We start from the raw sequence: 12,944 nt of genomic DNA, 5'->3' as shown, positions 1-12,944 counted from the left end.
TCATTGCAAGGGAAGTATGAAAATATTTTATTCTAAAAAAATAATAAAATTTATCGTACTCGGAAAAAAAAAAATAAATGGCAGGATATACGTAAAAATTATGGACGGATTTACTTGCATTTTAATATATCTCGGCATTAATATAACCACTTTGCACTGAGAATGGCAGCATAATAAATATGATTTCTTCCTAATTGCGTAACATACATATAATAGCATGTAGTAAAAATTATGATAACAAAACATTATCAATTTATGTATTTATATTTTTCATGTATACTATTTCTAAAGGCTTAATTACGCAATAAAAAATATAATGTTTTTCGCATTTCAGCATAGCTCAATGCAACTCCTTAAATTTAAAATTATTTACGCCTAGTATAGTGTTTTAAAAAATCGTATACTTTTTTTTTTTCCCAAACTGTTAATGAAAGTATTTTTATTCAAAGTATTACTTCCCCACCCTTTACATATTATATTATATATATAGTTAAAAAAAAATATATGTAATTATTGGAGGTAAAATTTTTAAAGCATTTTTGAAACTAAATAAACCATAGAAAGTCATAGATATAATGATGATCAGATTGCTATTCGTAGCCATAACTGGACTATTAAATGCTTTAAAAAAAATATGATTAACATAATAACCCTTTATAATGCTCAAAAAGAGTAGTATACAATAATGATTTAAGCGACTTGTACAAAATATGCATACACAAGAAAGAACTAAACGCTTAATTTTTATTAATTACCTTATCTTTACCTTGTTAATATGGGTATGTACATTTTTTTATGAGGTAGGATATGTAAAGAAGCAGAGATAAATTAATCATACTATAAACACATCGTAATACTATTTATATATTTTTATATACCTTTCTACGCCTTAAATATTTTCGTCCTTTTTTCCCCTTCTAATTTTTAGCTCAACAATACCTGTGACAAACCATGGGGAACGAGTGATAACTTATGCCAAAAGGACGCACATAATGGAAGGACAAATCGATTATTAAAAGGCGAATTAGCAGTCGAGGAAGAACCCAAAGAAAAATACAAACTGCTAAGAGAAAAACTACTAGAAATAGTGCATGAAAATGATGAAGACTTTGAAAAACGATTTAATACCATGTTACAAAAAGGTGACATCTTACAGAATATATCCTTTCTACAGAAATTGGGTAAAAAGATTAAAAAATCTTTAACTTCACTAGATTTTGAGAATTTTCATCAAAAACCATTCAGTTCTTTTGGGTATGAAAGCTTAGATGAAAAATCGAAGAAATCATTGTTATTCGATAGTAGTCATTATGGAAAATCAGAAGGATCACTAGAATATGATACCGTTGATGAAGATAAATTAACAACTTCAGAGGAATGTTATAGTAACGACGAAAAGTCAGTAAATCCACAAAAATCTTCCAGTTATTTTAAAAAAATGAATTTATTTAGAATTTTTGATCTTTTTGAAAAATTAAAGGAAGAGGACATACCAAAATATTATTATACTTCAGATTATAGTGCTACCACGGGTACCACCAATAGTATTAACACTAAGGAGGTCGAAGAGGAGGCAAGAAATAACTTTGATGATACCACAAGTTTCGACTTAGGTTATGACTTGGAATCAGTTGTCACTTTTAAAGATTTTTTTAAACGTAATCGACGGAAATCACAATATACACTGAAATCTGATAACCTTAGTGAAAAAGAACGCGAACCCTTAAAGAAAGAGTTATCCGCATTTAAAAAATGTTATGATGTACTGTTAAAACCTTTTTTCACGTGGACAATGAATTACATGAAAAAATTTGACAAAATGTATGAAAGGGCCCTAATAAAGGTGTTAACATCGGATTTTTTGATGGATGAAATAAGTGTCAAATTACTTTTAAAAAAATTGAAGAATTACTTAATTGTTATTTATCCAGTTGTATCATACAGTATCTACACAATCGTGGTTTACTTTTGCAATCTCGATCATTTTAGCATTGCTTCCACAGCTGCAATGCTTTTATGCGCCTTAATATACGTCAGTTATAAATATATCAAGTGCACTAATAACACTAGATATAAAGAATTGTATGAGCCTAATAGCACGCAAGCCGCGGAGTCACCACCGGACGTTAATAAAGATGATGTTTCGTGATTATTTTGCAAGTGAGCCGAATCATATGTGAGAATAGATCAACACACTATACACTTGAAGGAAGTACGCACTCGTACACCTCCAATATTTGTATATATATATATATATATATACACATATATATGTGCATGTTGTGCGAATTATGTTCGCTTCGTCCATATGTATAAAGAATTCTCTTCAGTATTGATTTACGCTCTTTCCCCCAAAAAATAATTGTTTCTGTCTGTACTCCTAATGTAAATAATTAATTTTATTTCCCTATTTCTAATAAATGAAAATGTGTTTTTTTAAACCCTTTTTTCATTTTTTTTTTTTGTTAATTAATCCTTAGAAAATATCGCTTTAGTGTATTTTTTTATAACTTTTTATTTAAATGTAAATAATATAGAACAAAAGTTAATTCCAAAGTACACTAATAAATGTATAACATTTAGTTTTTATCTTTATGTGAATAATATATATAGTGACCCTAGATTCATATATGTAACACATAAGTCAGAAGAAACCCTTGTTCCGAAGCGGAGCAATTTAAAAAAAAAAAGTATTCTGCAAAATTCGTGGAATATATTGAGACTCCCTAATTAGCAGAAGTGTTCTTTTGCGAACGCTTTAGTTTCCCCGTTGGGTATGGTTGACAGTGCGTCGTACCAAAAATGTATAGATATATATACATATAATACCAAATGTGCCACCATCATTTCTTATTTTATTCCTTATATTGGTGTTTACGTCAGTTCAATGTTTCGTGTTTATGAATAATCTGTTCATTACTGTGGTATATGCGTTTTATGCTTCCTACTGGCAGCAAATGCGCTTATTTAAGAAGGGTATTTTTTTTAATACAACTCATGTTTATAAGAATCTTCTTTTTCTTAGGCGTATATTTTGATTAGTTAAATATGTGTTCTGACTGCCCTACTAAAATTTTTAAAAAATCAGAACAGAACAGAACAGAGAAAAGCTAAAGAAATTTTCATTTAACCCACATAGTAACTGTAAAAACGAAAGTATCATTTATACCCATTTGTACATTTAGTTTACCCTTAAAAATTTAGCTATATCATTTTATTTTATTTTATTTTAAAAGAATATGCCTCCATGGAATGCGGCTACGGTTTTGCCTAGTTTGTACAATAGTGGGGCACTGATTCTTAAAAATTTCCTCTTTTTTTATATAAACCATTTTGGTTTTTTTTTTTTTTCCCCTTTTATTTTTATCTACTACCTTTTCAACAAATAATAATTAAAAATACCACTTGCCGTAAGGCATTGAATACTTCTTAAAAAGTTCACCTTATTTTAATACCAAAAAAGCGTTTTAAAATGGCAAATTCCCTCAATTTATTTTACATATAATAATAAAATAATGGCAGTGCCGCTTTTTGTTTCTGTTCAATATTGTATCTCCCAATGGGGAAAGCGAAAGCGGATTACTATTATACAGTGGCGCAATATACAGTGGCGCAATATACAGTGGCGCAATATACAGTGGCGCAATATACAGTGGCGTAATATACAGTAGCGTAATATACAGTGGCGTAATATACAGTACATTGTTAACCCTACGTTGCAATATTATATATATTTACATAAGCAAATTCGAAGTAATTCTTTTGCAACGCTGGTGGATCTCATTATTTTATACATTTATACTTTCTTGCTATTTACCGTTTGTTAACTCTTTTGTAAAGCTTACCCAATTAGAAAATTGCATTAAATGATATAAATTAAAAAAAAATAATAATTTTTCGTGAGACATTTTCTAAAATATTACATTTTTTTTTTTTTTTGTTTTATCAAAAAATTGTACTCACTTTTGGGAAAAATTTTGCGAAGGAGATAAACAAAGAAAATATAGCATATATATTACATTATAGCATAACACAACATAGATTATACATTTTGTTGCAGGGAAAATCACATAGATAACATAGTCACTACTAATGAGGTTACTCTTTTGAATAGATATTTTGCGAAAGGATAAAGAGAACAAAATGCTCCCTTTTATTAAGTTTTTTACGTATGCCCTTTCAGTATGGACGCTGCAATATGCAAATGAGGTATGTACGCTAATGATTTATCGTTAAATATTCAAGGCATTTTCGTTATTTTACGTTTTTGTTTTAAAAAGAATCGCTTTGTTGATGATGAAGTTTAATTATGCCTTCATCCTTTTAATAATTCACGCCCTTTTCATAATTTTTAGTTTTCTATATTTTGTAAATCATGGGATAAAAATGAGAAGCTTACCAGTGAGCCATTCGGCTTAAGAAATGGAAGACTATTGAGGGGTGAAGAAGATATTGAGGCCATGCGAAATTATGGTCTTGTAAAAAGAAAATATATAAACACGGTAGAATATGATAGTAATGAGAATTTTCGTAATAAAAGAAATCCACGAAAATATCGTAATAAATCTAAAAAACGAGATAACTATTTCGATTATGACGATAGCTTTGATAAATCTTTTGACTCACTAAAGTACAATAACCGTCATCATAGTCCACATGACAAAACAGAGTATTATGATCACTACTTAGTAGAACCTAATGAATACGAGCAGACATACCCTGAAAAGGTGTCATATGGCAGTAAACCAAGAAAACGAACAACCCTATCTAACCTGGTCAATTTTTTGAAAGAAATGGATTCAAAATTTGAGGTAGCATTGTTACGTTCCTTGAAATATAATGCCATTACTGACGACGTCTCAGTTAAACATAAGAGCACCTTTGGCAAATTACTACATTATATAAGCAGACATAAAATACTTTTACCACCCTTTGCCTTGCTCGTAGCTTCTTTTGCTGTAATAGCTTTACATATGAGTGAAACAGCTATTTGTTCAACAATTATAGTAGGCCTTATAGTGACAGCTTACTATTTGGTTAAAGTTATAAAGTGCAATAAAATGAGTAAATATTACAGAAAATGTAAATCTGGGAATAAGAACATAGATTAACGTGATCCTACAAAAATTTTCTTTTAAATCATTAGTTTTTTTGTTCAAAAATTTTAGTAGATATAAATTTTTACACATACATTGTGAACATATGTTCATTCCATTTATGGACGTGAGCGCATTACATTTTAATTATGCTTTTTTTTATTTTCCCTTTATTCCGAATGGTTTTGTTTATTCCTACTTTAAACTTAGCGCCCCGAAGGATAAATAAATCCTATGTGCTTTATTCCCACATTTTGGCATACTAATTATTTACCATTATTGAGCAAAAATATAATTTCCAGGAAATTTCTTTTTTTTTTTTTTTTTTTTTTTTTTTTTTACATTTAATGCACCTTTTGGTGAAAACTGCTAACACGTTTTTGTTTTAATTATAAGCAAAATCGCTATTCACAAGATTGCATTAAATAATGCGTTTCCCCTAAAGTAGATTCGTTTGATGGTTGATTTTGTCTATTACGGATTTGTTCAAATTGTTTTATGAAAACTCGTTTCTATTTTTCTTTATCGAAGAGTATGTTATTTCATTACCCTTTGTTAAAGAGACAAATAACGTATTTTTTCCTTTTCTGCTTTATACGCGCAGATGACTTTACATGTGTGTAGTGGCACTTGTAACACCTGCTTTATTCACATTTAATTATTGGTTCTTTTTCCATTTAACCCACATTTTATAAGTTCTTTCTTATATTTATATTTTTTATTTTCCCCATTTTATCACCTCCTTTTTCTACTATTACAGTTATCCCCGTTTATGTATTTTTTAAACATTCTTTATTTCCACCAAGTTTTTTTACCTTTCCAGAGGAGTTATTATTATTATTATACCACCACCGCTATAATAAAGTCCATGTAGAGTAACCAAAAAAATGGGACGTGTCTCACGGTATTTACATCATTGTGACGAATTACAACACAACAGTTTATAGATTAACTATAAAAGCAAGAATAAACATATTTCCATAAAAAGGAAAAAAACGATTTATACTTTCTTTTGCCTTAATAGTGTTTATTCAAAAACCTGGTTGTTTTTGCGCTTAGCAGAAGAACTTTTACCTAGTTACGGTTAAATTTTTGTTCGATGAAAAAGGGTGTTAATTCGCAGACAGTGAACTCATCATAATGGTCCCCTTGCGTCCCTTCATAATACAGCAGATAGATATTCAAGAGGATAATATATACTAACGTTACATGCGTACATATTGAGGCGAATTAAAATTGGCCTACATAAAAGGAGAAAGCAAAATGAAAGAAATGCTGTCTTATGATTTTTTATAAACATCCAGGAATATAGAACAAAAATATATTTACGTATAACTATGCATTAAAATTTGCTATTCAAAATAATGCGTCTTTTGGGGGACTTTTTCTAAAATACAAAAAAAATTTAACTACCTGGCCTCGCTTATTCATAACTATTTAGTAGCATAAAATTGCTATTTTAATATCATGGAAAGAAATCTATTTGATAGTTTAAAATGTCTTTTTATAAGAATATTTCGAAGCGAAAATTTTATTTTTCTTAATTTATAAAATTTAATAATTATATTTTGATAAAAGGGCACATAAAACGAAAAAGGAAAAATACAAGTACAAATAAAAAAGACTGGAAATAAAATAAATAGTGAAAGAAAATGGATATATATATTTTTTCTTTCGTGGAAAAAAATATAGATTGCATGTATTTTTAATAATTTCATTTAAAGGTATACCCGCAAAAAGATTACTCTCTATTTAGTAACAAAAAGGATTATGGACATCATTGAATATGATAAAATCTTTTATACATGAAGATAATTGTATGTATTATGTATGTATATATATATATTTTTTTTTAAATGTTCTTCTCTGGAACATTTTTAACAAATGTCTTATTTATTCTTTTTTTTTTCGAGCTAGCGAAAAGTCTTACGGCTAGATTTAGCCTGAAACATATGTGGTATACTATATAAACATAGAAAAAAATGGTGGCGACCATTTTGAAATTTTTCTCATAGTACTTATAAAATATATTGATTGATTATTGCGTAATTTAAAAAATTTGATTCTATTTTTCTATGGATAATTACGTATCATTTTTTTTTTTTTAACTAATATTGCTACATTAAAACATTAGTTTTAATATGTTGAATTGATGACTAAATGCGAAAGAAAAATTCAAATAAATTAATAAATAAATATACATTTTTAATAATTCTTTTTTCTCATAATTAGCGACTTCTACCAGATTGTTAATAAAATTTTATCTATAAATATTTATCTATCTTTCTAGTCTTTTTTCTTTTTTTCTTTTTTTTTTTAATATATGAAAAAATAGCTGACGGGATGAAAATTTTAAGACCTTTTTGAATAAACATAATTGCAGATAGATAGAAAAAAAATATAGACATATAAATAATACATATTATAAGCATATTTTGATTATAAGACACCAATTTATATATAAGAATAATAACTAATTGTTGTCTCCCTATTAAAATTTTTTCCTTCATAATAAAAAAAACATATACATGTATCTATTTATACACGTCTATTAAGTATGAAAAACTGTAGCGCGAGAACTGTCATTTTTCCAGTGAACCACGCATCTACCAATAAGAAAAATGGGAGCCAGAATTACTTTGCGAATCCCTTACGAGGGGTAGGAGAAAGGTCTAGCAAAAAATCCTCAGGGAATTTGACATTACTGAAACCCATGCATATATTGCTTATAGCTCTGTTATCCCTTTTGTTACAAGTAAGAATTAATGCAAAGTTAGAAAAACATGTTTTTTTTTACCCTTTTAGATTATTCTTTATTTAATTTGTTCTGCTACTCTATGTTCTATGCCCATCATCCAATATCGTTTATTTAACATATTTTTTCACGTTCTCGTAAACCCCATCATCCCCCCACAAACCTACCTCATCACCGTGCCTACTTTTCAAACTTCACATGTAAACTCCTTTACAGAACAACCACACGCATGAACAAACAGGAACCCTCAAATTACAATGCGCTACTAGACATTCAAGAAATTTAAGCGAATCCCATCATAGAAAAACACGCATAAGTAGCAAGACGAATAGCAAAGGTAGTTCCCGAAAAAAGGCTTCACGCACAAGTGATAACACAAAATCTACAGTAAATATAGCCCCAAATGCTCGCCACATTTCTAATGATAAATATGATATTTATGGTAGCCAAGCAGATAGTATCTTTGGTGTTAAAGTTGATGATGAAGATGCAAGTGTTTGTGGAAGTGAAGATTTAAGTGTCTGTGGAAGTGAAGATGCAAGCGTCTTGGGAAGTGAAGATGCAAGTGTCTATGGAAGTAAAGATTCAATCCTTTTTGGAGGTGAAGATGCAAGTGTCTATGGAAGTAAAGATTCAATCCTTTTTGGAAGTGAAGATGCAAGCGTCTTGGGAAGTGAAGATGCAAGTGTCTATGGAAGTAAAGATTCAATCCTTTTTGGAGGTGAAGATGCAAGTGTCTTGGGAAGTGAAGATGCAAGTGTCTATGGAAGTAAAGATTCAATCCTTTTTGGAAGTGAAGATGCAAGCGTCTTGGGAAGTGAAGATGCAAGCGTCTTGGGAAGTGAAGATGCAAGTGTCTATGGAAGTAAAGATTCAATCCTTTTTGGAGGTGAAGATGCAAGTGTCTATGGAAGTAAAGATTCAATCCTTTTTGGAAGTGAAGATGCAAGCGTCTTGGGAAGTGAAGATGCAAGTGTCTATGGAAGTAAAGATTCAATCCTTTTTGGAAGTGAAGATGCAAGCGTCTTGGGAAGTGAAGATGCAAGTGTCTATGGAAGTAAAGATTCAATCCTTTTTGGAAGTGAAGATGCAAGCGTCTTGGGAAGTGAAGATGCAAGTGTCTTGGGAAGTGACGATGCAAGTGTCTTGGGAAGTGAAGATGCAAGTGTCTTGGGAAGTGAAGATGCAAGTGTTTATGGAAGTAAAGCTCCAAGTGTTTATGGAAGCAAAGCTCCAAGTGTTTCTGGAAGCAAAGCTCCAAGTGTTTCTGGAAGTAAAGCTGCAAGTGTTTATGGAAGTAAAGCTGCAAGTGTTTATGGAAGTAAAGCTGCAAGTGTTTATGGAAGTAAAGCTTCAATCGTTTATGGAAGTAAAGCTTCAAGTGTTTATGGAAAGGATGATGAATCAATTATGGGAGACCAGTATTCATCAAGTAATAGCATAAATATGGATGATTCTACTGTTACTTTAATTAAAAACAAAAATCCAAAGGCTTCCGCATACGGTGCACAGAAAGGGAACAGCAATATAAAAAATGATCACGAAAATGACAGTGCAAGTGAAATAATGAGTACTATTGGAAGTGAGTCAATTTCTGAGGAATCAATAAATCAGGATAATTCTGCTGATTCAAAAAATGAAGAACAAATAACTGGAAAGATCATAAGTGATCTAGTTAATAGTTTAGGTGAAACTGTAAAAATATCAGAAATGACACACATATTTAATCTTATGATGGCCCTTGAGAGAAAAAAATATGATAACCTAGAAAATGATATAATTCTTTATGCCGATGAGGCAGCAAAAAAACAGACTGCCACAGAAAGATATAAAACTTTAGAATGGTTAAGAGTTCAGTATTCCTTGATGGGATCTGTTATTAATTTTGAAAAAAATGCATATAAAACACTTAGATACCTAATTAAATCAGAAACACAATCACGTGCGGAATTTATTAATTTAATAAAATGTGCTAGAAATTCATGGAATAACTTAAGAAAGGATAAAGAATATATGGCCAAAGAGCACATAGCAAAAAGCATGAAAAAATTTAATAAAAAAAAAAAATATTATGTTTACTCGTAAAAATATAAACAATATGTATGCTTGAGCATGTGAGCTCCTAATAATCGGAGCAGCTTCAAATTAATATACGTTCTTCACATGGTGACTCACACCTCATTTTATATTTTTATCAATAACAACTTATATAATAAAAACAAAATTGTCTATTTTTATGTTTTCTTGTGCTAAAAAATTTGAAAGAAGTGAATATTTTGAACAGATATTTACCTTCCACTGCTCATTATTTTTATCCTCGGGGAGTTTAAATTAAGAAAAAAAAAAAAAAAAAAAAAAGTACACACTATTATCTCTCTTTATGCTAATTTCTCTGCTATTCCAACACGAAATTTGGAAAAAAAATTTATTTACTCATTCTGTTTACTCTTTTATATACAGAAAGATAAAATTTGCATACACAGATATAGACATACATATTTGCATAAGCCTTTACTCACTTATACTTTCCCTTTTTAAAAATGCCCCTTATGTGTTTATTTTTGGCTCCCTCCCATTTTTACCCCTATATACTACAACAGATTTGTGCAAATGCCTGACAAAGGTTAATAGACTTGTTTTGTTACACACACGTATATAGACCTTTTTTAAATTATAAATAAATGTGATATGTGGTAATATTCCCTAGAAAGAATTCACCCTAGAATTATATGTGTACAAAAAGAAAAGAGTAAAATCCTAGCATCTAAAAAACCTATTTTTAGAAAGAAATATATGCTATGATGCGCGCGTCTTCCTACCTAGTCACTGATAAATGAGGAACGACTGACCCCTCCATTTGTTTCTCACGAGTTGTAATTACAGCAAAAGCGAACTCAAAATTCGAGTGACAAAACGGTTCATAATTATATCATTTCGTGAAAAGTTATAACCGAGTAGAGACCATAATAACAAAAGTATGTCTCACAAAAATGGCCAATACAAATGAAGCAAAAAAGAATCCTCCATCGATGAAATAAATAACTACTCTTTTGTCACATACGTTATTATTAACATGATATATATATATATATATATATATATATTGTTCAAAAAATTAGTGGACCTTTTTATGTTAATCCGCTTCAGACAAATCCTTTACCATTACTGCCCTTTCATTTAAGCATCGCATGATAACTCCAAAAGAAGTGATCATAAAAAGTTCAATCCCACGAAAAAATAAAAGCACGCAAATATATTTATACGCTTATGCCGCCATTTCCGCCGCACCTCCATCAGGCTTTCCAGTAATAGAATTATTAAAATAACGGTTTTTATCTTGTCAATCCCCAAATGTGCTTGCACGCACAGCTAGAAAGTATACCACTGTGCTAATAAGGTAAGGCAAATACAACGAAATTGCCTTATGACAACCTATTATTTATTTTTAATGTGTAAAATACATATACACCCTGTAAAACCATACCCCTTTACCACCCGAATTTGAACAGTTTTCCTTAATTTGCAAGAATTATATCATAATAAGATGTGCAATAAACTGTGGAACTATTCAGCACATTCTCGCTTCGAGTTAGCCATTATGCATGTAGCAGAGTATTTACACATTTCTGTAATTTCGTATTCATATGAGGAAACCCATAACTGTGGCAAACAATGTTATGTCCTGTAATAGGGGTTCCATCTTATTAGATCTTAAAAGGATCCATACAACGGCTTACATATATGTGTACACTTATGATGCAGCGTTTATTACTTGTTATTTTTTTTACACTTTTACACTAATAAAGGAACAGCCTTCCTAAAATAATGAATATGAACGTAACTTCTTTTTTTTTTTTTTTTTTAGTTTGTATTTATTATTAGTATATGGATAAAAACATTTGCACCATAAACTATTATTTTTAAAAGGTAGCTGTCTACATCGTTTCTCCTTTTGCTGCCATTCAAAATATAACTGACGATTAATCATTATAATCACCGTGCTACTTTACACTGCACAGATTTTTTTAATTTCTCTGTTCACTTCGCCCATAAGCACTTGGACACATGCGTGCATATGTAGCACTTCCGTTTCTAACATGTGAAGTCAAACGTGTATTTTAGATGCGAATAAAAGGGAACAAGGAATATGTAATGGGCAGTACGCAATGCGTGAGAGGATAGAAACCGTTCCTATCAACACTACGAATAATTGCACAACTTGCACAGTGAAATGCATCCTAACAAAAACTGTATGTGCATCCTTCCTGTAGCACTTCTTTTTAATCTTTAATAAAATAAGAATGCTATCTATTAATTTTATAATAATTTGCATCTACATTTCCGCCTAGCCTATAAACGAATGCTTTTATCTCCCTCTTATAGCACTAGCATAATTATTAACACAGTCATAATACCTTTTATGTTTTCGGGGGGGGGGGGGGGTATTATTCTCTTATTCGTAAAAGTGCCCCACTTACAACTGTGTTAAAATGTGTAATTCAAAAAGAGTAAAAGAGTCCACTGCCATAATTACGCGATTGCTTGGTACGTTTAACACGTTTAATAATATTTTGGGGCAGTTCATTTCTAAGCAAAACAGCCCTAACTACCTAATATACAGGGGTAAACTATTTCACATTTTACCATTTTTGTATATCATCCATTATGCGCAATTTAGAGAGATGACACGCGATACGTAATGATCCCTTTTTTTTTATGGAAAAACAAAAAATTTGTAAATTATTTTGTTTCAGTTCTATAGCTTTTCGTATTAAAAACTGCTGAACTATTTTTAAGGTTCTAATTTTTTGGCGAAAAGCTAATTCGAAATAAAATTGATGCTTAGGGGCGCATAGAAATTGCCTTTATATTTTATTACCTTATATAAAATTCAGTATAACTATTTATTTATTCATTTTTTCCAATCTAATATAGTCATTTTTTCCTATCCTTACATGAAACAGTAATTTAATTTATGCCTCAGATTAATATTATAAAAACAGTTGTACATTTTTAAATTACTCGTTTTTCTTACATTTAGCGCGAAGAATAATTTTCTACTTACAATTTTTTTCCTTTTTTTTTTATTTTTC

At 30.1% G+C, this 12,944-nt stretch overlaps 2 protein-coding genes across 2 annotated transcripts, besides 4 other annotated features; both read left to right on the top strand.

The window, feature by feature from the left end:
- Positions 1-710: 710 nt before the first annotated feature.
- PVX_097565 (hypothetical protein) lies at positions 711-2,149 on the top strand (the record flags this gene model as incomplete). The annotated part of the gene is made up of 2 exons (XM_001613121.1): positions 711-800; positions 929-2,149. 2 exons carry the CDS (start codon positions 711-713, stop codon positions 2,147-2,149), a joined length of 1,311 nt encoding a protein of 436 aa, XP_001613171.1.
- Positions 725-754: a microsatellite.
- Positions 2,150-4,359: 2,210 nt separating the features above from the next.
- Positions 4,360-4,405: a microsatellite.
- A 3,248-nt stretch (positions 4,406-7,653) lies between these two features.
- PVX_097570 (Phist protein (Pf-fam-b)) lies at positions 7,654-9,936 on the top strand (the record flags this gene model as incomplete). The annotated part of the gene is made up of 2 exons (XM_001613122.1): positions 7,654-7,851; positions 8,068-9,936. 2 exons carry the CDS (start codon positions 7,654-7,656, stop codon positions 9,934-9,936), a joined length of 2,067 nt encoding a protein of 688 aa, XP_001613172.1.
- Positions 9,937-10,072: 136 nt separating this feature from the next.
- Positions 10,073-10,127: a microsatellite.
- Positions 10,128-10,430: 303 nt separating this feature from the next.
- Positions 10,431-10,632: a microsatellite.
- The last annotated feature ends 2,312 nt before the right edge of the window (positions 10,633-12,944 follow it).

This window comes from Plasmodium vivax, chromosome 10, assembly GCF_000002415.2.
Source record: "Plasmodium vivax chromosome 10, whole genome shotgun sequence".
In the NCBI taxonomy this organism is placed as follows: domain Eukaryota; phylum Apicomplexa; class Aconoidasida; order Haemosporida; family Plasmodiidae; genus Plasmodium; species Plasmodium vivax.
The sequence above is the reverse complement of the archived record's forward strand: the minus strand, read 5'-3'. Positions and strand labels throughout refer to the sequence as shown.